Source organism: Thermobia domestica, chromosome 9 (genome assembly GCF_964235325.1).
Source record: "Thermobia domestica chromosome 9, izTheDome1.hap1.1, whole genome shotgun sequence".
In the NCBI taxonomy this organism is placed as follows: Eukaryota; Metazoa; Arthropoda; class Insecta; order Zygentoma; family Lepismatidae; genus Thermobia; species Thermobia domestica.
Window position 1 is genome coordinate 93,900,127 of NC_137462.1, and position 26,698 is coordinate 93,926,824.

Below are 26,698 nucleotides of genomic sequence, written 5' to 3' on the forward strand. Positions count from 1 at the left end.
CAATAATTACATTAAATAACTGAACGACTGATGAAAATATTAATCGATTCGATGAACACCTGATTTAGGAATGACTTCTATTGATTTTTTACGGAAAACTAATTTAAAACGATTCAAAATTTCGAGAGCACCAAGAAATTTCGAATGATTAAACAAATTGATTTGATTTTTGGTCTACATAGTTTAACTTAATACGAATCAACAATGTTCAAATTGTATGGATAACATCTGTTAGACTGACTCGCATGAACCTTTGTCTTAATGATAGCTACTGGAAGGAATATTTATGAAATTTTCGTAACGTGAAAATGCTGTTTAAACTTAAAAAATATAGCGAACTGAAGACAACAGCAACAAAATTACCCCCAACCAGAGGATACACAGAAGAGATGGAGAAAGCACTTTAAGAAAATCTAAACAGAAACTTACACAACAAAGGAAGAAGACAGAACAATTTCCATTACACACAACTATAGATACTGATTTAAGAGAAATGCAGGCAACACGACAAAAGCACCCAAGGTTCTCTTTAACCAGATGAAACAACGACAGAAATGATATGAGAAGCTGGTCCAGAGGGTATACTCTGGCTCTCCAATGTGATGAAATGTATCTAGGGACGAAGAAAGATGTCGAAAGGAAGTAAGAAAATGTACAACCTACCATAGAGTAATTAACGAGTCAATGTACCAAAATTTTTGAAAGAAAATTCTATAATACTGAATTGAATAGAAGATATGCGCAAGAGCAATATGACTTTTAGTACAGGAATTAGCGGTCATACATGGGATTTTGGTGTTATAATTGTGATGCATAGTTTCTTCTATTTTGTTGTATATTGGTAATGACAAATTTAGATGTTACCAAGTGATAAAATTCTGCAGGCCAATATGGTGGCCGAGTCTTACATACAAATGTTCTTATCTGGGTTATTTTTCGTCCGATTTAGATGATTTTTTTTTTAATTGGAAGTGTACATTGGAATAATATTTTTTAGATATTATACATATTTCATTACCTTAGCGTTTTCCAGTTTTAAAAGAAAAACATTATTTTTATCCACAAAAATGTGGGTAAGGTGGCACTATGTAACGTATTCCAAGTCACTAATGATTTAAAATATAATAGCAAACATTCACATTATACTGCTTTTTTTATTGTTTAAAAAAATATTAAAGTATTAAACCTGTCGCAGTAGATATAGTTATATTTAGGTTAATTCATATTTATTATCTTGTGTATATAAACGCTTCCCAAATCACTGTTACTGTAGTGACTTTAGACTAAAGTCCTTGCGTTAATAATAACTCGCAAGGAAATAAAGTGTAGTGTAATGCAGTTAAGTGTTACGTAGTGCAGTGGAGTGCAACCGATTTAAACTTATTTTAACATACCAAATCTTCTATAGATGCGAATTTAATAACAAATAAAGAGTGAAAAAGTGAAATTCTTTCCCCGTAAATTTTCACTTTTTCATCCTTTATTTGTTATTAAATTCGCACCTACAGAGAATCTGGTGTGTAAAAATAAGTTTAAATCGGTTGTTTCCTCCATTCATTAATATAAGAAATCACAACCGTCAAAAGGAGTTCTCAATACACGGCCAAAGGATTGTCCAAACACAGCAGTTAGGCTGTGGTACAAGCCATGTGGTCTGAGTGAAAGTCTGTGTGGTTGTTCTGGGAAGCGGACTGGGTGGCGTAGTGGTTAACGCATAGGCACGGTATGCCGGTGATCCGGGTTCGAGTCCTGGTCCAGTCATTCACTTTTTCACTCTTTGTGTGTTGTTAGGAATAAGTATTTTATCTTCTTCCAACAAACATGACACGAACTGACAGCTCAAAGAGCTGAAAAGTTCTTATTTTTTCCAACACCTTGAATATACAACAGAAGATAGAGATAAATATCAATGGCTCGCTGAGTAACACTGTTATTTTCAAGCTAAAACAGAAAACACTTCACTGGAAAATTTTCTGAGCCTCAATAGGTGTACTAGACACGGCGGGCTTGAATATTCTTAAGAAGCAGATAAGCAAGATGCAAGTCTTATATTTCATATTTTCTATCTATTGTAACACACAGTTTATCACTCAGTGAAAGAAATGCACCTTCAGTGACATAGAATTTAAAATAAATAAATAAAAAGGTAAATGTGTTAATGGTAAATAGGCACAAGGGCTTAAAATTGCGGCTTCAGAAATAAACTAATTTCTCTTTACTACGCATTTTCTTTTGCATTATTCAATATCAAGTTACAACAAGAGCTACATTGAACACTTCCAGAGAACGTCCATCTGAAAGTTCTACTCGAACGCAGGATTTATTCCATTCATCTTATATAACTATTTCAGGATTAAGCCAACAGAACAGAGGTAGCACGGCCACTTTCTTTCCCTTGTGGTTCAAAACAATATACAGAAAACTGGAAACCACAAACAGATTAGGAATTAGGATTAAGGAAGCCGAGAACGGTATATGCAGACCTTAGGATTAGGACTTAGACTTTTATTACATAGATATGTCCTTCCCAGAAGACAAGTTAAAAATAAAACTTAATAGAATAAAACTTAATAAATCTAAATAAAGCATAACGTTATTATTATTATTATTATTATTATTATTATTATTATTATTATTATTATTATTATTATTATTATTATTATTAAGCAGAGTTATCAACTCAACTAGGGAAAATATAATACAAAAGGTTGTTGGTCTATATCAGAAAGATTTTGAAAGTTTTTCACCTTACAAGAAACCTCACCGCCACCGATGGTGTACTATTGGACTCAAGTACTGTGGACTATCGCCCGACATCATAGTTTCCGTTAGAACGAACTCCGGCGGAGCAGGCTCTAGGGAATTCAGTACTCCTTCTCCACAAATTTTCCAGAGACCAACTAAGGCATGCAGACACAAACGTTGGAGACGCCTTTTCAGGTCACAGCAGCAAAAATCCACTAGGACTATTGAAAGTAATTTCTAGCAACGGAATGACAAGAATTACTACTTCTCATTCAATATTTCCTGATTAAAATGCACATATGTTTTGGCAATGACTTAAAGCATTGTCCATATAGATTCTCATCTGGTTGGGGTTCGTACCATACAATTGTGCGATGTCGATCTGAAAGATAGGTATTATAGTATCTAACACTTACTTTTACGTTTTTATCAACCTTGCATATCACCAACTTCCCTTCATAACCATAAACCCACGTGGGAAACTTAATTAGTAGCGGCGAAGAAAGCTGCAACAGTCCTAGGCCCGCTGTCATGTTATATCAGCGTCTAAATAGAATCACAGCAGTAAGATGGGTGTATACTTCATCCCTTATGATGACTGCTTGGCATTTGGACCTCGCCAGGTGCTTTTTACACAGTTTCCTGCAGTTCCTTTCTCGTTCTGTAACGTGCCGCGGGGACAGATGGTGTACGCGAGACTTACGGATGCATCTCAACAGTAACCGATTACCAATAGCTGTGTTCACAATTGAAAGTGCCAAATATAACTGCTGGTCCATCGCACATTGAGTCAGTAGGTTTTCCAGCACGTTAGCCGGCAGATTTTCTATAGCACTACGGGTGTCATTTTCCTTACAACCTTCTTCTTGGTGCTTGTCATCAGTAACTGCTTCCGCCACCACAGTGTGGATTCACTCTTCCGACACTGTTTTACTATGCGTACATAGGAAAATGAGCATGGAAAAGGGACATAACCACCTTTTCCACAAACGGTTTAATTTAGGTTCCATTTGACGATACTCACCCACATACAACTTCCGGTACACTACTGCTCAAGAAAGCAGATGCATCATTCTAGCAACATTCCCCAGACAGTAATCTTAATTCAGTTCGATATAAACCAAACAACATTCTGTACTGTTATATTAAACAAAATTACAGAAAATAACCAAATACACATAGCTAATGTACACCGATACCATAATAAGTCACATACATATATTTTAGGAGTTTGACTAATTATACCACTAATACTGATAACCTATGATTGTTTATTTTTTCTCCTTTCTCGAATGAGTGCCATAATAATTAAAAATGCAACCTATTTTGTAGAATTTTATGTACAAAACTTAAGTATCTTGAGATTCATATAGGTTATGGAAATACAATCTCAGTCACTCACCTTCTCTGTTAAAAAGCAATAAAGATTTTTCTATGAAGACTTTTGCGTTGGATCTCTTTGCAAGAGTCTTCATCGTCACATTATCCGCAATATTGACAAACTGCAAATTGTAGGCAAATATAAGCTTCACGAAGAGATCAGACACTTGTTCTCCTAGGTCGTGGTCAGCAAGTTTTTCCACTAAATCTAGCAGGAAGTCAACGAAACTTTCTCCAAGGTATTCTACGAAGTAACAAAGATATCATGCATAAATAAATATATACAAACATCATAATTACAATGTGTTTAGACAGTAAAAAGAAATACAGATTTTTATTACAATATAATGTTTTTCCTAATTACTCCAAGTCCGCTTGTGAGTTTATTTTTTGCACTGCTTTAACCTTTAAATAGTAAAATAAGGATAGGGTGCAAACCAAGCGATACTTCGTTTTTGGCATGTATTTATCTTTATTTCTCTAAAGTCACTCACCTTGTTTATTTGTAGTCATAAATTAACAAATATCGATGTTTCTTAAAAATATGTTTTCTGTTTCGAACGATTTTACCAACTGAATTATCCACAGAATTGGGTCAAAACAAATCTGACCTTATTTTATCACACATGGTCTCATAATGCACTTCATTACGCAATATTAATTACTGGGAATATAACGGAACAGAAATGCTTTAGATCATTTTCTAGATGCAGTATTACTACTGCCTCAAGAACTTAAGAAGATAATGAAAGAAGCTACGCCAAGGCAGTCGTCTTAAGTTTTACACATGTCTAGCATTTACAACATATAACAATAAAGATACGATACGACACGATAGTTTAATGTTAAACGATAAAGAAACTGAAAAACGAATCCTAAATAAAAAATCAATTGAGATGACTGAATAATTGATAAGGCATGAAAATGGAAGGAAATGAAAGAATACCGAAAAAAAAATCATAAACACCAAATTACCCACATTGAACCCATGAACCAACAACTAAACTACATTGTAACATGAAGTTTTCTGTCCGATCTTACTAGGAACTACTACATCTTAGAGCTACAATCACAAACAACTATAGAAAGTCATATGATCCATGTTCAGATGACATATGTAAAAGCATTGGATTGAAATTGAGTTCAGCGTCTCTTTCTGCAGCGAGGATATATGAGATCTATGAAAGTGTGGAGCACGTGTTAGATAGATTGAAGAGCGTATTGGTATTTTAAGTCTAATTTAACAATTGAAATTTTGAATTTACTGCATTATGCAGAGCGTTGTACAGCATTATGAAATGGTTCCTATCAAATTGCATGCAATGTAAAACTCCAGGTCACGACAAATTACTAGAGATGCTAAGTTCTAATATTGCTTTGTAAAGAGAAGCTGTTACATCTCGAAACAAGGTAAAAAGGATTACAGTTTTTCAAGTCGAAATGACTGAAATCCAATGAAAAAAGACAGTCCGAGAAATTGTTGAAATATTTTATCGAAAACACTTGTAATACACGCTTTACAGCCGCATTAGAAATAACACGCCTTCATCTTTGATCTGTTTGTTTTAATAAGATGCTTACAACGGAGTAACCCTATTTCTTGTGTCGAAAAATTTAAAAACGAAGATTTTATTGGTCTGTTATTAATATATGACAGTATTTTATACACTACTATGTAAATATAACATATAAAATAATAATTACTTTTATGAATTACTAAGTCTGTTTCAGAGAATTCTGCGAATCAATTACCGATTTTTACAAGTAGCTGAGAATATTCAAGCAGAAATGCTTACCAAATTAATGCAATATATTTAATAATTTATTATTTTATTCTTGAGAATAGAATTGTATTCATGTTATTACACTCAAGATGATCTTATTAACGAACCGTATTAAAACATATATCCTTTTATATAATATATAGAAGTCTCTCGCGGCTAAATAATCATCGATCCTGGTGTGAGTAGATAGTGCTGTTTGGTTTGATTTGGATTTAGCGTCCCGTTCAGCAGCGATGCTATATGAAACGTAAACCTACAGCTTAACGTGGGATCCGAACCACATGAGCAGCAATGAGAAGTGAAACTGGGTCTCCCACATCAAAGGCGCATATAGAAACCACATAGCCACGAGGAAGCACTACATAGTTCGGACTATACCTTAACCTGCAGGCGAACGTCTTATATGATTCATGTCTCGATGCTGGAAAGGACATTCAACCACAAACATTAACAACATACCATGATGCTAAACATGCTTACCTAAATGAGTTATTGGCATAGGTTCTCCTAGGCAGAGTACAACGATCAGAAGAGTAGCAGAGTCCTTCAGTCTTATGAGGTCATCACGGTTGCTTTGCATGTCCCTTTAAATAATATGAGAAAAAAAGTTCACAAATATGCTTGTTTTAGCTATACAAGCGGTCCACGGATTAAGGAGGAAATTATTTACAGCATCATATACATATTAACACGTTTACGAGGCTCGCCACAGTAATAATTTAAAATTAAATTAATGTAAGTAAATCTGCATGAAGTAACGACAGAAACACATTGCACCACTGCCAACTTAACCTTCTATATTTCATTCTATCGAGCAGCATCTGATTAAAGTCTTAGGATTATGTTGGCCTGCCTTCTTGCCTTAAAAATGTCCCTGTTAGCAAGCAAGACTAACGCCACAGTGTTACTTAACTTTCTGTTATGAAATTATCATTATTTCAACTTTTCCTTCGATTTTCTTTTAGCACAATACTTTATGCAACTTATTACTACAGCACAGATTATTTCTTCTTATTATTATTACTCCATATGCGCTGTTTATCAGTTACACACAATTCCGTTAAAAGCTGTTACTCGAAAAATATTTCATTCGTAACCCGGGGATCGCTTGTATGATCATAGACTAACTAGATACGACTATTTTATTTATAAACAGTATATTTGTTACAAATTTCGTTGATGGAATATGAACGTAACAGAAATTTATTTATATCGAAGATCACAGATTTTAAGTATACTCGTATATGCAATACCAGGGCTCATAGTGGCCTGATCTCTTGTAAATAGTTGAAAAGTGACCAAAATCTCATTATGCCCCTTTTTTTTTCTTTGTCAATTTCTCTATCACCTCTCTGTTTGTTATTTTGTTTTACCTTTTCTTCTTTAATTCTTCTTTTTGAGCTTCCTCCTTTCTTAGGTTTTCTAAGTATGCTTTGTAGTTACGGTAAGGAGACTTAGCAGATATAACAAGCTTCTGAGTAAGTGGAACCAGTTCTGGCCTATTTCCGAATTTCTTCATCCCAGCTTTTATAATTAACTTAGTTGAGAGTTCTCAAAGCCACGAAATATTCAAATTCATTACCTACTCTTAAGAGGAACATACAATAAGAATACAAGACGAACATGATAAACCACACAAACACACACACAACGTTGAGCGGAGCGTTAACTATTACGAGAGAAATTTAAAAAAACTATTATGATAGAAGGAAGAATAGACACAGAAGAGTTCTCAACCCCACATTGAGAGCTTAAGCATCCACCAAGCATCCACGGTGCTTTAGAAAGAATAAAAGCTGAAGTGAGAATAAAGTTGACTGTTTCACATGTGGCAGTGTAACGGACCATTTTGGCACATGGTCCTTACAGTATATGTATGCTTTAATGTAAATTTGATTTTGTCAATTCCTGAATTAGCTACTTATCTGAAAGTTTGAAATAGTTTGTTTATTTAATCGATTTTATCATTGAGCCAAAGATTATTTATGAAAAATGAAATGAAATCTTTGAGTTTTACGTCCCACGGTTATGCCGGTTAGGCTAAAGGAGACGGTGATGATGAGTGATGAATGAAATGGTGGAATGAAGAAAGTGGGAGGAAACGGGAGAACCCCGAGAAAACCCACGCACACGGTGTTTGTCCACCAGAAAGTTCGCTTGGCGGGGGCTGGGATCGAACCCGGGACCCCAAGCACCAGAGGTGAACGCTCTACCACTGAGCCACCGCGGCCCCAAAGATTATTTATGTCTAGATGTGTAATATGTTAGTAAACTCGCAGATTCGGAATAATGAACTATGTAATAAAATTTAAATTGTCTATTTAAATATTGATCGAAATTATATAACAAAATAATTACACATTTTAATATTTTATCTATGGTCAATTTAATATACAAAACGTGTGATTTTAATGAAAACTAAAGCCTTTATGAAATATTCTGTAAGAAGAAGAAGAAAAGTAGTAGATACAGAATGTACTAAAAAAAAGAAGATTGATGTATTAATAAAAATTGTACAAAATTGCTTTATAATTGAAAAAGGGTGAAAATAATACTTTACCAAATACATAAGATTATTACAGAAATAGCGTTAATTAATTTGGTGCATCTGTACTGTGAAATTTTATATAATAATATTTATATTTTACTGCAGGTGATATAAATATGGTAAACATGTATGAGTAAATAGTTAGGATCCCTGACAATATCTCATCACCTGAATACGTCGGACTTCTTTCGTTTACTTATGTATTTCCAGATGAGTAATAAGCAGATGAAAATAGTTAGTTGTTCTTGGCAGATGATCTATAGTTATGAAGCGTACTGATGGTGGATATGGCCGGGTAACACAGTAATACAACATTAGTCGCTAATGCATGTTCGTCAGGAAACTGCAATGGTCACGGTGAAGCTAAATACTTGAGGCAATGCTGCAATATATAAATGCATGGTGCCAATAGAGCCCTATCTAGTTTGCATGTAGCGTATTGCCCTCTTTGAAGACTTCACGTCTGTGGTATTTAAATAAGTTTACAGCCTGATTGAGAGATGTAACATTAAGCGGCGTTATAGTGAAATGTACGTACTTCCTTCCCATACCATCATCTGGTGTTTCCTTCCTACAAGTTACACTGATAAATCTGTTAACTGCCAATCCAGCTATATTTAATAATTATCATTATGCCACGAAGACCATCTGGAGATTCCCAATCCCGACCACATTGCTACGCACCACGACCAGGGGACTTGGCAGCGTACCTATCGATACCCAGGCCAACATAAATTCTAAATCTATTTGGAACCGTCTCGTGTTGCCTTAGTGATGTTAATAGTCGTGACCCGGCAATGTGAAGGGGCGGCTACAGTAGCAAGTACTGAAGCTTTCAGAAGAGTAATGAGTAACAAGTTTCTGCTTTTTTCCATTTATTTTTATATTTTTCTTAGAAAATTGTCAATGCAGAACATAAATCACACGAAAAAGTCACTTTACCTCCCAAAAAAGTAACTTTTAGTGACAAATTTGAAAAAAAGTAACTTTTAGTGGCCAACTTGAATAAAAGTAACTTTTAGTGGCCAACTTGAAAAAAGGTAACTTTTAGTTTAAAAAGTGACTCGCTATGAGCTCTGCAATATTTTCTGCCTATCCTTATGTAAATAAAATTTATAATAGACACTAGTAAGCTTGATCGCTCTACCTTACCTACCTAAGCTAGGTGCTTTAGTGGAACCGTAGGGTCTAAATTTATTCATTTACATGTATTATTATTATTATTATTATTATTATTATCACTTCGTACTTGTTAAACCAAGGGGCCGCGGTGGCTCAGTGGGAGAGCGTTCATTTCTGGTGCTTGGGGTCCTGGGTTCGATCCCAGCCCCCGCCAAGTGATCTTTGCGGTGGACAAACACCGTGTGCGTGGGTTTCCTCGGGATTCTCCCGTTCCCTCCTACTTTCTTCATTCCACCATTTTATTCATTCCTCATCGTTACCGTCTCCTTTAGCCTAGCCGGCATATTCGTGGGACGTAAAACTAAAAAATTTCATTTCATTTTTTGGTTTCCTCCAGTTTGTCCACACTTGAAAACAACGAAAGCAATCCATCATGGAAACAAATAGCCTTGTTACTGACGTACTGACGTATCCATTAACTTCTAATTAATCAATCGAATAATCGATTAATAACTTTGAAAACTACATGCGACTTGTAAACCTATTATATAATAATAATAATAATAATAATAATAATAATAATAATAATAATAATAATAATAATAATAATAATAATAATAATAAAATAATAATAATAGTTTAACATCTAACCTATGCTATTTAAGAGAGAGAGATAAAGGGAAATAACTAATGATGGCATAAAGAAATAATCTAAAGCACAAGGAAATTATGATATTCACACGAACCCTTCACACACGATCTTCAATTTCTACAAGGCCTATATATGATGCGTTTATGGCTCGAACTCAAGCTTCAAAGATGAATGTTCAATCAAAGCATCAGACCTGGGAAAAAAATACTGCCATTTCGTAGTCAAGTAGCTCTACATATCTGCTTTCTGTCTGTTTTCATGGTACTAATTCTCAGATAAAAGCTCTTTAGCTATAGGTTACATCTTACATTGCCTCGATGCTAAAAAAGAATCACTCAATCTGACAAAATGTTTCACAACCACACACTTCAAAGTCCAATTTGAATACTACAGTTTAAAACATTCTATAACTTAATATAGCTTACCTTGCTAATTCCATAGGCAACACAGAATTGAGCATGACGGTAATCACAGCTGAATCTAAACTACACATGTATCCAAATGCCTGTAAGAGAAGCTGCCGAATTGACCAGCGAGTCTCCATTTGATAATATTGAATCAAAGTTATTATTCCATCATACTCATCTTCAGCCATCACATGCCGAGACACAGCACTGTTTGCATTAAGCTGAAAGAAATTATTATTATTATTATTATTATTATTGAACGCAACGTAAAAAACAAACAAATATATATACGTACATTTCCTTTTCTTACTAGTAAATTTTACTTGCACAATTCTTAACAAAGTTCTAAGTCTCTTATTCTAGAAGAATTTATTATGGAATCATAAATTAACCGTTGCATCTAACTATGGTACATTATTTCGCCCTCTTTTCTCATATCTTAATCTCTTAGTAAAGAAAGAAAGAAAAAAAGAGTGTCAAATTAATCTGTGAAAGTGTCAGATTAGTTCGACAAACAATATTAGAAATAAAATAAAACAGTGAAAAGGAGCGTTCCTGCAGGGAGAATTGGGAGTTAGAATAAGGACACAGTATGGAAGAATACAAGTCATATAATGACACAAATATAATCAAATAAAAATAACAAAAAACGATAATAATAATAATAATCAAATAAACGATAATTTCATAAAAGAACTACAAATTGCACACAATTTACACATAGTAGAAAAAAATATTTTTTGTTGTTGGTGATAAGAATACAAACTATTAAGACTGACGTAAAAGATACGCCAGTTTTAACTTTTTCCCCTACGAAAATAGCACGCACTTAAGTGAGAAGAGGGTGCAGGCTAAAAACGATTAATCAAATGCAGACTGTAGCTCGGACTCCATTTAGGCAGAGAAGTAATAATCATACGTATGATGCCCAAATTACCAATCTACAAAATTCACTGAGAAAGTGCGACTCGATCGCGAATCAAACCAAGGATTACGAATCTACTTAAAAAATAAAAAAAAAATAAAAATCCTTAATAGGCACATACCGGGGAAGACGATAAGCAGCAGTTGAAACGTGTACAAAGAACTTTTTTGCTTACGTGAGCTTCAGATGTTTCTATCAGTTCGTTAAGCAATTTTAGACCATAAGTGTTCTGCTTCTTGTAAAGTAAAGAAAAGTGAAAAGAAACATGGAAAAAAATACGGTTATTCGCACATGGCATCTATATATAGAGCAAAAACAGGGAAGAAGTACAGAGGTTGCTAGACGAATGAGTCGACAAGACAAAGGAATACGACTGAAATTCAATGTAAAAAGAACGAGGTGGTGATTATTTCAAGAAATGTCGGTAGAGGGAAACATGGATATAAAAGCAAAACCGTCGAAAAAGGAGGAAAAGTTTGAATATCTAGGAAACTTTATAAAAAATATATATAAAACGAAGAAATAACACACAAGACACAGGCAGGGTTCCATTCAAAACCTAATATGGAACAAAAGGAGGACCACCTAAAATGTGAAAAAGTAATATACAATACACACTATAAACCAATAATTTTATGTGCAGCACAGGCGTAGACAGCCCGGAAGGAAGATGAAAGCAGTTTATAAAGGAAAGAGACGAGATGTCTGAGATTAATGTTAGGAAAAAGGACAAGGGACAAGATAGCGAATGAGGAAATCACATCCAGAACCACTCCAGAAGATGACTGGAAAGAAATACCACTGGCTAGGATATATGAAAAGATGGAAGAGGAAAGACTTACTTGTAGCACCTGTCGTAATTAATTTGCCGTTGTTCAGTGGCGTAAATAGCCTTCATAACTTTGGAAAGAATCGTCCAATAAGGAATTTATTTCTCATTTCAATAATATTGTTAATTTTTAATATAGTACCGCTTCAAGAAAGAGCATACGTTGAATTTGAGAACACAGTGAAAGGGCATATTATATTTATAAAAACTCCACTTGCTTCAAATTCGTTTTCTTCAATCAAATTATCTTCACTCACTATTCCTCTTCTCTACTACGAAATATGTCTCCAATATCCTTTTCTTTGTCCCTTTAATACAATCTTTTCTTCGCACGGTTTTATAACACTATTAGTACTAGCTTTCGTCATGTTGGTCCGATAAGTGGCATAGGTTGTTCATGCTGAAATGTTTACGATCATACTTTTGGGGTCAACAAACATATATAGCACTTCTGCTGTTATCGCTTAACATTTCTTGAAACTTCTTATCAACAGTTAAATGCACTAAAGATGAGGCTCCAAGCAACTGAGTGTATATTCGGCCAAAGTAGAACTATCTTGTCTCGTGCTCTTCATATATCTATATCTATCTATCATCACCACCAAACTCTGGAAAGTGAACGCTTATATCAAATGGAATGTTTTACAATCCTCTGCACCGCTGAAATGAATGCTCAAGTAGTATTTAAAACAGTATTCCAGTACCCTAACTTCTATTATATAATTTGTTGCGCTAGTACCAGAAGATTCTGAAACATGATTATTTAGATGAAGTACATATCAGTTCCTGTGTAATTCCTTGACCCACTTGGGACAAGCCTCATAGTTTAAAAGCTACGACGCTCTAAAAAGTGACTTTCTTATTTTTGTTGATTTATAGCTCTGAAAGAAGGGGTTTTCCGATTGATGTTTATTCGTATCTTTGTGTTTCATTTGATATAAGGAATCAGTTCCCGGATTTTGGTTGTGTTATTTTTCGGCAGCCTGATATATCTATATATATAGAAACATGAATATAACGATGTTTGTCCTCCAACTCTTTCAAAACCACTTGACTCATTTTGATGATTTTTTGACACATGACAACGTTTTTATCATGGTACTTTGATTAAAATGCGTATTTTAAAGGGGGAGCAAGAGGAGGTCAAACTTTAGTATCTCACGATCTTCTCAACCTAGGAAGAAGAAACGTACATATATATCGGGTGTTCTTAAAATAGCGCCCACGAACAGCAGAGTGCTATTCTTTAGGTTAAAATAAAGTGAAATCCTACATAATGACATATTCCCCAAGACGTCCTTCAGCGGCTATAGAAAATCAAAATTTCACTATGTGGCAACGTCGTAGATTAACCTGGAAACATTAGCATTGCTCTACAAATCCATCAAGCAGTTACATCGAATGTTATGCTAATAAGTGGTGCTACTGTAAGAATCGATGTATTTGATACATTGGTAGATTTTCTCTACGGTTCTTTATCTGTGACGTTACCACATAGTGCAATTCACGTCTCCAGACGAGGACCCGAAAGGTATACAATTACATATATTAGAACTGCATCACAGTACTTCGTAGTCCGTGGGCGCCATTTTTAGAACACCCGATATATATTTACAGGAATATATATATATATTCTTCATTTAAAATATGACCGTGACCCAGCGTTTCTGAAAATTCTCGTTTTAGGAGGGCATCTTCTATATGTTTAAAATGAAAGTAACGATGTTTTTCTGCAAACTTTTCCCAGCTGCGCCGACTTTGATTATTTTTGCTATGTAAGTAATCCATGACCAACTTTGCTCAGTGCATTCTCGGCAAAGTGATAAAGGGTGAGGGGAATGTAAAAATATGTTTAACAGTATAACTTCTCTTAGGCTGTTAATCCGATTTTGATAAGTTTTTGGTACGTGAGTGGACCCTGTCCCTAACTTAGATTTTCGTACATTTTCTGCAAGAGAAGGCGTGAGGGGTGACGTGTACAAATAATCGAAAAAGACTTATATCAGTGTTCAATCCTTAGTTTTTGGGATTGCTGAGATTATTGGTAACACTCCCGACGCTGTTACAGTCGAAGTTCAGCCCTATCGGTATCGGATGGGATGGAAAACCGGTGGAATGTAAAAATAATAGAAAACAATCGATATTAGTGTTCAATCCATGAGATTAATAATAGTGACACTGTCGATGCAGTTTAAGTCCAAATTCATCTCCCCCGTTGCGAAGAAACGGATTTTCAACTAGTATATATATATATATATATACGTATGTGTGTGTATAGCCGATCAGGATATTGCGAATAGAATTCTATAAAGCACATGTAAAATACACTTCAACAAGGACACTAAAGAGTTATTTCCTATTATTCTCGTTTAATATAATACAGCTTAATTAACTTTGTGTGTTTTAGTTTGTTTCTTTGTATATGTTGTGTGTCATTATGTACGGACTGGATAGTTGTTTCATTGCAAAATCATTACGGGTTAAGTTTAGTTATTATTATTATTTTAAATAGATGACCTATGGTGGAACCATAGTATCCCCAAAGGATTAATTTATGTTAACTGTCTTTAGCATTAGGAACGCAGGTAAAAAGAGGCACAACGTAATATATACTAGTCACTATAAAGTCTTCTAATGTTAATGAAAGAATCAGTATGTTTTGTACACAAGATTATGCTTGCAATAATTTAAACAAAACACACTACTCTCTTTTTTTTTTTTTTTTAATTCAGGTCCTTAAGAGTATGAGTTGAGTTGATTTTGAGTTTATCGTCCCGTTCAGCAGCGAGGCTATATGAGACGTGGACCTACTGATTAACGTGGAATCCGAACCACATGAGCTCCCGCCGGGAATCGAACCCGGGTCTCCCGCGCCAAAGGCGCGTACGCTAACCGCTTAGCCACGGAGGAGCTCCTTAAGAGTATGAGTAACTTATGTTTAATATACAAGTCAAGTTGAAACTACTACTATCATCAAATTTTAGATCAACTAATTTTTTTTTATTTTAAATTTGCTGATCCTTTACGTTTTTATTGGCATACATTTTAAATACATTTGTATTAGGGGAGACCGGGGTAATAAGAGACACGACCAAAAAATACCCTAAATATCAAAATCAAAATTATAAAAAAAAAAAATAAATAATGAAACCGTCAATACCTTTACTTTCCTACTCCACTTGTACTTATGAACTAATATGAGTTTTTATATTGTTGTCACGCGATGTAAAAATACCTTCACTCTGAACTTACCACGAAAGTTCGTGACTGTTTTAAAATAAAATTTTATTGTGAAAAGAGAGTTACAAATGTGGAAATAACTGCTATGTAACTTTGTGACTAAGATTATGAAGATTGGTGTAAAGTTTTCAAAAAATCTGAAACATTGCATTTCAGGTCAATTGAGGACATGTCTCTTATTACCCCTTTTAGAAATTTTGAAGGGGTAATAAGAGACAGCTGTCTCTTATTACCCCAGTTCAACTTTATGTTTATTTAGCGCATGTGAGGAGTATAACCTGCTAGTTTTTTGTATATAGAAAGTAAATAGGAAAATTCCTACTCTGGCAATCCAGTCTGTGCATAGATAGTGACAGTGGAGAATATGCTTTGGATCAACTAATTTCATCATCAACTGGTGAAAGTTTGCCGCGAGAAATTGATCCAACCAGAGCAGAATCTTGCTTAGAAATGTATTACGCCATGTACTATGATCATAACTGGTAAATTGGGAGGGTTATTGCTTTCCCAGATGAAGGACCGTGCAAGGTTAAATTTTTTAAAAAAAGGACTAAGTGGTTTCAATTGGCCTGTCTATGATGACATTCAAACAGTGACATCCAAATTTGTGTTTTATGGACCTATCAAACTGGATGGAAATGGGCCATTCCAGATTTCCAGAGGATAGCTACAAAAATTTGTTGTGTTTATAGCAAAGTGAAAAAGGACTTTTGAAACCAAAACAGAAAGATTAAATATGACTCCTCTTCTTTTGGTAGGTCTAGGTGTTTGTAGGACTATTCTTAACATTTGTTAAATTCATGCCTATATGCCAACAGTTCTTTTTGGCCTATACATTTTTCATATGTTTATTTAAGTGGTCCAGCCTAAGATAATTAATAAGGCCTACCTGCTATAATTAAGTTACACTAAAGTTTAAATTACATTTATGAGGTTTTTAAATGTTAACTTGGAGTTTACATAGGTTAGCATAACGTTTCCAAACTCTTTCGCACATTTTTCATATGTTTGTTCGACTGTACATCGTAAAAGGTTTAATATTCATCTTACATATTTTTCGAAAATGTATTTTTCTATATAGGCTACATTTTACATAAAATTTGATCAACAATAGGTTTACAACATTTTTCACTGTTCTCTTCTTGTATGATTACAATTTAATAGCTTCTTCAATCCATTTACGTTAGCTAAAACTATTTTTCAAATGCAGTGTTTTTTCTTTATTGCGAATTTAGGCACTTTTTAAGTTCATTTTCGACATTCTCCAGAAAATTTCTTGTCTGCATTCTTTTTTATTTGGTAGTGTGAGTTTTGTTCATGATGCATCTAGATTACGTAAAACTCAACTATACTTTGTTTTAATGGTTTTTGATATTTAATACTCAGGTAACTAAATTTTCCGAACGAACTATTGAATTTTACTTTTTAAATCTTGATATTTCGGGAACATATGTACATATTTCAGATCTGAAAAAAAGTAAATTGTTCAGAATTGTCTGAAGATGTTTCTTAAAACTCTTACTCATTTTCTATTCTATTTGTATGAGCAGTGAGAGGCCCCCTTTTTTTTGGCATGAAAAAGCAACTGGAGAAATGTGTTAATACATCAGCAGGTTTTTTTTTTTTTTTTTTTTTTTTTTTTTAGTACAATCACATACATTTTTTTCTAGTTTTACAAGAAATCAATACAAGTGCTAGAATTTTTTTTTTGTCTCTTATTACCCCGGCCTTCCCTATCACAAACTAAAATTAAAACTTACCAGAATTGATGATAATTCCGTGATATATTCGGTTATAATCTGTTCATCCTCATACAGCATCCAGCTTCTTTGCTGCTCATCTTCCTTACAAGACGTCAATTCTTTGAATACCACACGGAGTCTATGCGCATCTTGCGTATCTTCAATAAAAGTTTGTGTCATTTTCAGAGGCCCTGACAACTGACTTAATATTACATTTAAATCGTCTGCAACCGACGGTAGATACCTCTGGAGATTCATCAAAACAACTCTAACTGCAATTCGAGACAATTCGTGGCTGAGTTGTGTATTTCGTCGAACTTGTTCAACCAAATCAAGCGCTATTTTAGGATTCGAGCGGACATTATTATCAGACGACGCGCCAGAAGCCACGCCTATTGCATTGTGATTGACGCTGGAATTTTGATGACATTTATTCCCTGTTTCTGGTGTACTAACTTTCTTGTTTTGAGTATTTGAAAGACCTAGATGCTTTATTTCTGGACTTGACTGAGATTGTTTGGGAACAGGGGTTTCAGGATGTGGTTTGGTATTCAAATCGTGAGATGACATTCGTATCATGGGTTTCTTTCCAGGCTCCTCTGTTATAGATACACGTTCTTCTGTAGTATTTAAAGAGGCTTCTTTAATGCTTGTCTGTGAACTGAGATATGGAGAACCGCCACCGGGACATGGGAGATCTGCATGGTTAAGACTCATATCACTGTCTGACTTAGCAAGGTTTGTAGGGGAATGAAAGTTGCGACATGGCGGTGGAGGTGCCTTCTTTTTGGGAAGCACAGCTTGAGTGAGAATATCTTTTCTGTTTCTTCCATTCAACTGCCTGTTGATGTCATACAGCTTCATCAGTAAATCTTGCTTCTCTTTGGGAAGCACTCCTCCTTCATCAGATGTTTTCTGTGCACTTTTTATACAGGTGTTAACGAAGTCTAGCACAAAACCCACTTCAACCTAGAAATACACAATAGGTGTAAAGTTTATCGTCTATCTATATATTATTCTTCATTGTCTTTCACACACAAACACATGTATATATTCATAACTTCTAAATCTAGAACAATGCAACAAGAAAATTAAATGTGCACTAGTTCTGTCTCAAAACTACCAACTTTTTTTAAAAAAAGATAACATAATAAAAAAAAGTTCTTCTGTGTAATTTTCTATTAGTTACAAAGTACTAGTATTTAGTAAAATAATCAGTAATAAGAAAATTAACTCTGAAATTCTCTTAGCCAGGAATATTCATAGGGTAAGTAAATCCGTACTACTATCTGGATTGGATAACAGTTAGAGAGATACAAAAATACTTATCAATTTAATGGTATGTCAGGAGCTGAAAACATGTCAGATATCTGGGCTGGCAACGGTAAGGTCACGACCGCAGCGTCGGGCTATTGGTAGTGGTGGGTTAGAGCAAACTGTACTACGTGAGGAGCAGTAGAACAGGAGTGCAGTAAAGTACGATGGTGATAGTAACAAATGAGCAACCTTTCTCATATCCAAAGAGAGAAAATATTTGGTGCTCGGTTATGTGGTGTGAACATGACGAAAGCGTAAGTGTGTTGAGTGTGTCGCGAGAAACAGTGTCTATAAAACTCATGGCAAAAGCACATCGACGAAAAGGAGCAGAGGTTTAAAGAAAACCTTCAATGACAGATCTTCTGAGCATTAAAGTGGATTGTTACTCAAAACGGTCCTGATGCTGTGTTGTTAGTAACAGGGGGACTCAAGCACCACCTCAGACAGCCTGTGTCGACAATCAAGTTACAAGACTTGGGCATACATGGATTCCTTAAATGCTGTTAAGGAATCATAAAAGTTTTAGCACGACACCAGTAAGTCATTGTTCACTTTATTTCAAACCACAGTCCTTGTTTATATGTGGCGGATATTTGAGAAAGTTTATGATCCGTAGCGTCTCAGCCCACCATGAAACATGTCAAAGATTCTGTGATGCTGTGGGGGCAATATTCTGGTTTTCAGTGGGTCATGTGTTAATGCTTACTGGTCGCATCACTACCTGTGATTATGTCGCCATTTTAGCGGATCATGTTCATCCTTTGGTCTAGATGCTATTTCCGCGCAATGACGCTATATTCCAGGATGTTAATGTGTCCATTCATACAACTCTCTGTGAAAGGCGTCCTACTGATATCATATGCTTAGGCAACGAATTTTTCAACAAAAAATAATGTAGTAAATCTGTTAACGTGGGACCCTGCCGTAAACTTATTTTGATTGAATCTACCACCTTCTGTACGACATGCTTTAATTATTCTTCTATATAAATATGCCATTTTGTATACACGGTGTTTCGAAAGTCCCCTAATATAGGGTAACTGTTATTATCGGAGTTACAACAAAATATAAGAGGGGAAACAGTCTCCAAATATGATGTTTTCAATCTAAAGTGAAGGAATTTTTTAAATCAGACGAGCCGTTTGGGCTGTACATTCTTTATGCTCCCAATGTTAAATGAAAATGCAACGTTGCCATTTACCTGAACCCGCAACATAAGTGAATCAAGTTACTGTCTCTTACGCTAACGTGTCGATGACCAGCCCCCATCTCAAACATGTACCGATACTCTTACAAAATGTATGCACCTCCTAGTAAATGGCAACGTTGCATTTTCATTTAACATTGGGTACATAAAGTGTGTACAGTCCAAACGGCTCGTCCGATTTAGAAAATTCTTTCACTTTAGACTGGAAACATCACATTTGGAGACGGCTTTCCCTCTCACATTTTGTTATAACTGATAATAACAGAGTTACCCTACGTCAGGGGACTTTTGAGACACCCTGTATTAGCTATATTGAAATAACTTGGTTAATTTGTTCTTAATGTTAGTTGATCTCTATTTCTTGGCCATAGACTGATTCACCTTAACCCGTTACGCCCAGAATAGAAAGCGAATTATAAAATGTTCATACGATTCACCGATTTTACAATATTTTTTTTAAAAATATGGTATCTTCAAATAAATTAAAGAAAAAAAAAAAGCAGAATAAAAGTATGCAATTCCTTCAAATTCGCAAATCCTTACATTTGAAAATATATTTGAAAAGAGTCGCAAGTATTGTTCGTGCTAATACTACTGAAAATGCAGAACAAGCTTGTCTCTTCACGGGTAAGTCTAATACCATTCATATGTTATTTTATAATCAAACAAATACAAAAGTAATGTTATCCATATTCTAAATGAAATTACTTATGTTTTCAAACTGAGAAGTTTTTATGGGTCATTCGCATGGAATACAGAAAATTTAATTGGCGTATATAATTTGAGTTTCAAAACTAGATTAAAGTAAAATTCATCTACTTTTAAATAGCATTACTTGTACTTTTCTTAATGATTTACTTTATGCTATTTTCTAATATGTATTAAACTTCGTTTATAAAGCTTTAAACTATAACGTAGTTTTCTATCCCTGGTACTTGACACAGAAGTATTAAGTTACTCTACGGTCCTTTTTCTAAGTAGCAAATTTTGTGTAAACACGCTCAATTTCCTTCAATACTAATTAATGTGTATGTACGACATTTACGCGATTCGAATATTGATACCCAACTTAGTCTTTCTTTCATTTTTGCAGACAAACAGTATTACATTATTTCTCTGGTCATTCTCGTTTCCTAGAGCTGTTTTATTATTCCAAACTTTGTATTTTAAATTTATTAAATCACAAGTCGTTGCCTTAAGAAGTACGGCTGTGGAAATAAAGATTTAAGTTCTACTTGTCAATCACATAGGACATCCCACTTATACATTTATTGAAGATAAAACAACTTCGAAAGAACTTATATACTCTCCACATTTCAATGTACTCAAACGAACTAAAAATCTCGGTATACCTTGCGCTTCATGCTCAAGGAAGGTTGACTTAAAAAACAGAGGAAGGAAGCAACTAAATGAGGATACTAAGAATCTCTTAAAACACAAAATGATGAAAAATAAAATATATACGATAAAGTATGTAAAGGAGGATTTTCATTGATTAGTTCTCTTATCACCAAATAAGTAGTAGGAGTGGAGGATAACAAAACAACTAATATATTCTTGTTTTCATGTATCTGATCCCTTTATTTGACTTTTATTTTTCAGTTTTAACCATTTCTTTCTTCAAGATGAAATACAAGGAGTACTGAAAATTGGCACTGGTTTAGTACAGTAACAAATGGAGACAATACAAGTTCTTACCATATATATTTTTTCCCTATACTGTTAAATTAATTCCTATGTACCTGAACAAGTTCTACATAATTTGATGGAATGAAACCAATATTGCCTGCAGCGTCACACACTTGCCACCATTTCTTCTTATCGCTTGCCTTCAGAAGAACAAAATAATCATTTTCCTTAAAGTTCAGAGTTCTCTCATACGTTGCATTGTAAGTGTATAAAGCACGAAGCATGATTTTGTATCTGAAAGTACACAGAAATCTAGTCATTTATTTAGAAATTAATAATAATAATAATAATACAGAATTACTATTCAAATATGTTGCACCATTTTTTTAAACGTGACTTGATTTACCACACATACAATAATAATCTTTTCACATACTCTCGTAGTTTGATCTCAGAGAGTTTCCCGCAAACCAGCTATTGCATTGAACTACCTATATACTAACAGGAAATACGTTTATAATCATAGAAAAAGACATGTCTAAAGAGAAACTATTACAACGATTAGATAATAACAATTATTAAAAAATAGACATAATTATAACTCGCTTTCTTAAATAATTGGAAAAGTTAATGTTATATATTTTTACAGATCAAGCTACAATATTACAGTCATTTAGCTTAAGTGAAATTCCGACTCCTGAAAATATATTGGATCTTCCAGCTTTCGGCTCCCACTTAAGTCTTGCTAACTAAGCACAAACATAGGAAACAAGTAAACTAATAAAATAATAATAATAATAAAAAATATATATACAAAGGGGGGGACTCAAGACGATAGCGCAGTGCAAAGACACTCTGTCGATACCTGCTCGTTACACATTAAATGGTCACGCAGCTTGTTGTGAAATACTGGTCTCAAGTTGCATGTTCCTTGTCAAAGTAGGAAAGACTGCCAGTTCATGTTAATGGTTTCTTAGAGTCAATATTGTACGTGTTTTCTTGAATTAGTTTCTTATTCCTTGCCTAACCAACCTTTTTTTTTTTTTTAATAAACGAATTTTCAAAAACAAATCTTTTTATTTTATTCTTGGCTCTAAATAAAATTCTTGAATCTACAATATTGTATTGTGTTTCTTTTAAATGTCTCGAAAGACCTGGAACCGGGTGTTCTGTTTCAGCATCTCTACGATATTCCTTTACCTATATTTTACATTTCTTTTCGTCACATCTACACATGGTTGGCAAAAACCATGGTTTTTATTGAAAAAAACAAAAAACCTGTTTTTTTTGTTTAAACCAGTTTTTTTTGGTTTAAATAATTTGCTCTATGTATTTATATCACATATGGACAGAAACAAGTTTATTTCGTATTGGTGTTATTATCCAACAACCAGGTTATACTGGAAGGAGTCATATAACCTTAAAGCGGAATCCAAATCGCTTCTCGGTTTACATCCGAGAGAACTTGTCCTCCATTTGAACTCGAAACCGAGACTAATTGGCCATAAATGCGATGCGTCTGCCGACTCACTTACTAAGGACTCCTGATAAAAATATGTTGTACTAATTTTCATATACTTGTTAATATAATTGTTAAGGGTCATTGCAGAAGGACAAAAAGATAAACAGTTGCACGAGTGAAACCATTATACAGAATTACATATGGACAATTTCAAAATACTGCGGAGTACAGAAGAACTAATTTAGTCCAAGTTAGTTCACTACGATTTTTATTAGTCCAAGTTAAAGAAATACAACGACTTAATTTGCATATCAGTAAGAAAAGTAAATAAAGATACGAATTATTTGAGTCCACTTTGGCTCTGAGCCATTTATACATAAATAGATACAAAAGATACTTCTGATTTCAATAAATGCCTGTCGTGGGGTTTGTATTACCTCCCCCAAAAGTACGGCATTTCGATGTATTTTATCAATAGTAAGCATTATTAAAACGAAATAATATTTAGAATTTCTTTGATTGCAATTGCATAACAATAATAACACAACAATCTATAAAAAAATCTCAAAATAAAAATTCGTAAACTTATAAAAAAAAAAGTTGCTTTTGTAGTATAATCTTTTTGAGTAATGAATGGGTAATTTAGGTTACGAGAGTGAAACGTGATAAACTCATAAATGTGTGTTCATCAAGATTTTACGAACACTTACACTTTTACGAACATTTTTCGTTTTCTGGTTTAAAGCAGTTGGTTCTTTTGAAGAAAGAAAAAAAAAAAACAGCTGGTTTAAACAGCCAACCCTGCGTCTACATAATAACCATGCAGATAACTGTACTTTATCTTGTAAACTGTCGATTTTTCATTTGGATCGGTCTAGTAGCTATTAAATCGGGTGACATACACCGTATATTTATTTATTTACTCATATTTGGTGCGGGTTTTAATACTATAGTAAATTAAACTCAGGAATATGTCTAAACATTTAATAATGCCAAAATTGACGATAAGAACTCCCACCTTCGTCGGCGGCTAATTTATTAACATAAACTCACACTGAAAACATGATTCAGTCACGTCTCATGATTCTCGTTATATAATGTAATTATTAAAAAAAGGTACCTTTTACACTATTTTACCTTGCCAAGTCGTCTCTCTTTATTTCCTTGATATTCATTAATCAATTTTTTCCTCTTTCTATCCTGCGTGAATAAGACTCCAGGGAAGAGATAAAGGCTAAAAAGTGTATTTCAAGTAAATAAAACAATTGTTAAAATTCTTGAGTGTGTTAGCATAGTATCAAAAGTAAAAAAAAAAATACAAATACATGTGTTCATACTTTCCATCACATACAACATTCTTAAAATCATAAATTGGTCACACTTTTAACCCTCGAGAAGTCGCGCTGAAAAAGTAACGCCAGTAGACGCGCGCGGTCAAAAGGACCGCACGAACATAATGTGTTGCAAATATCGTTTTAAACATTTTTTTTTTTTGTATTAGGAACGTAATTTTGTATCTTTTCTGATTAAGAGGGAATAAACGTTTTATTATTATAATGAGTTTTATAGTAATAACTATTAGAGGAATCTACAATTAGACATGTACTCTTTTTTTTATTTCTTATTTGGAATAAAATGTTTTTTTTTCTTTACTGATAACTACGCACAAGTTTTATTGAAAATTCTAAATCTGATGATGATATTTTGTTTTTTTCAACTCTTTGTTTCGTCTAAAATTAGAAATGCAATAGTAAATTAGTAAAATAAATACAATGTAAACATAACAATAAAACAAAGCTTCACAGTGCATTTTACATTCAATTAGAGCTCACTCGTAGCTAAGCGGTTAGCATAAGCGCCTTTGGCGTGGGACTTCCGGGTTCGATTCCCGCTGGGAGCGAGCTCATGTGGTTCGGATCCCACGTTAAGCAGTAGGTCCATGTCTTACATAGCCTTGATGCTGAAAGGGGCGCTAAATTGAAATCAAATAAAATCAAATCAAATTTCCATTGAATTATTTTACTTTACTGTTATTTTGAAACTTCACCTATACAGCACTACATTGAATTATTTTAGGTTATCTTCAAATTTACACTGTTCTACGCTTCGTAGTCGCTTATTTCGTCCTCTCCTACTGTGACTACATTCGGGGAATCGCTGGGCTTAAGATCTTCCGACTCGCTCGCAGACGCTTCACTTCATCTTTCGTGTTCACTCAATTTTACATTTTTTTGTTATGATCTTCCTCAGACAAAGCTTCCACGAAATCATCTCAGCTGATTTATCCGAATAGTCTATTCCTAACATTTCCCTCCGTTCTTTTAAGCTGTTCATTTCTAATTTTCTCTTTTTTTTACACTTGGTGTCAGTTTGTTAACTGTCGAGCTCTCTTCCGTCCATTAAAATAATATTTTTGTTTGTAAATCTTAAAACATCTTCAAACCAAAGGTCACGTGCAGAGTGAAACACTGAGAAAAAACATTACACGGTTAGTCGCGCGCGGTGGAAAGCACCGCAGAGTCACTAAACAATTACTAGTAGTTAAACTAAACAACGGATAACGAAGTGATTGAGCAGGAATATTCGGGAAGGTGAGGGATTAGATTAGCTAGACGGTGGAGTCAGTCGGACAAACAGAATGGGCACACGATAAAAAATAATTTCCCTGCGGTGCTTTTGACCGCGGCGCGACTACTGAAGGTTAAACTAAAAACATCAGGTAAGAGTCAACCAAAATTGTATAATGGGTTGCCAAGTGAATTATCTTCAAGTCCCATGAATGTGTTTAAGCATAAATTATATAATTGGCTAATAGAAAGACCGTTTTATTCATTAGATGAATACTTTACGCAAATTAAATGTGAAAGTTAACATTGTAATTTTGATGTATATTTTGACGTTGTCTATTGCCATAATTGGTTCAAGGACAATAAAATTATTATTATTATTTTTACAAACCAGCTAACTAACCTCATTACTTTCAACAATCAAAAATTCAAATATGTTATCAGCAAGTCAGAAATTCTGATAGAAAAACCATCCCTGATGAATGCAAATAATTTCAAAACAGTACTAATAAATATTGTAGGTAGCTACACCTCTACATTTATTAGTATACCCCCCTTTCCCCCCGGAATGTGAGAGTAAGAAGGGGGCAAGCTACTAACAGAAATAAACTATATTCGTAAAACAAATTGGTGAACTTATTATTATTATTATTATTGCAGATTTAAGAATTCAATGACTGCATCCGAAATCGTAAAAGAGGTCAGACCAACCAGCGACAAGAAGAGGAGATATGAAATATACACGGTTCACGAAGGGAAAGGCGTCAGGTAAACAGGGCTGAAACCACTGCTTATTTACTCATCACTATTATTATTATTATTATTATTTAAAAAAACTGGGATTCCGCAATTTCCAACTTTCTTAAATATTCAGCAATATAATTCGAAACTGGACTCAAATCCACCAATCAATGTCGGTAAATAACTGACAGATTTCATAAACTATTTGAACAAAATATATATTGTCTATCGCTTATCCGATCACGTGTGAATGTCATGACAAATAAAGAAACTCAAAAGAGAAGTGACGACGGGAAACATAAAAAATAGAATTAAGGCATATGTGGCTCTCAATTTGAATTGTTTCGAAAGTGTCGATGCATTTTCACATTTATTAAAACTGCACAGTATTTACTTGCATG

At 34.2% G+C, this 26,698-nt stretch overlaps 1 protein-coding gene across 2 annotated transcripts in view; it reads right to left on the minus strand.

Annotated features, from left to right (window-relative positions):
- LOC145694867 (NCK-interacting protein with SH3 domain) overlaps window positions 1-26,698 on the minus strand; it is a 52,826-nt gene that overhangs the window by 19,009 nt on the left and 7,119 nt on the right. The window contains exons 2-7 of one of the 2 annotated variants that reach the window (XM_081771568.1): window positions 24,127-24,223; window positions 21,641-21,821; window positions 17,393-18,343; window positions 10,657-10,859; window positions 6,390-6,493; window positions 4,148-4,369 (exon numbers count right to left, since the gene is read on the minus strand). In XM_081771568.1, coding sequence (XP_081627694.1) covers window positions 4,148-4,369; window positions 6,390-6,493; window positions 10,657-10,859; window positions 17,393-18,343; window positions 21,641-21,821; window positions 24,127-24,164 — 1,699 coding nt within the window. In that variant the 5' untranslated portion in view covers window positions 24,165-24,223. The remainder of the gene's footprint in view (window positions 1-4,147; window positions 4,370-6,389; window positions 6,494-10,656; window positions 10,860-17,392; window positions 18,344-21,640; window positions 21,822-24,126; window positions 24,224-26,698) is intronic. The other variant, XM_081771569.1, reaches the window with a different exon arrangement.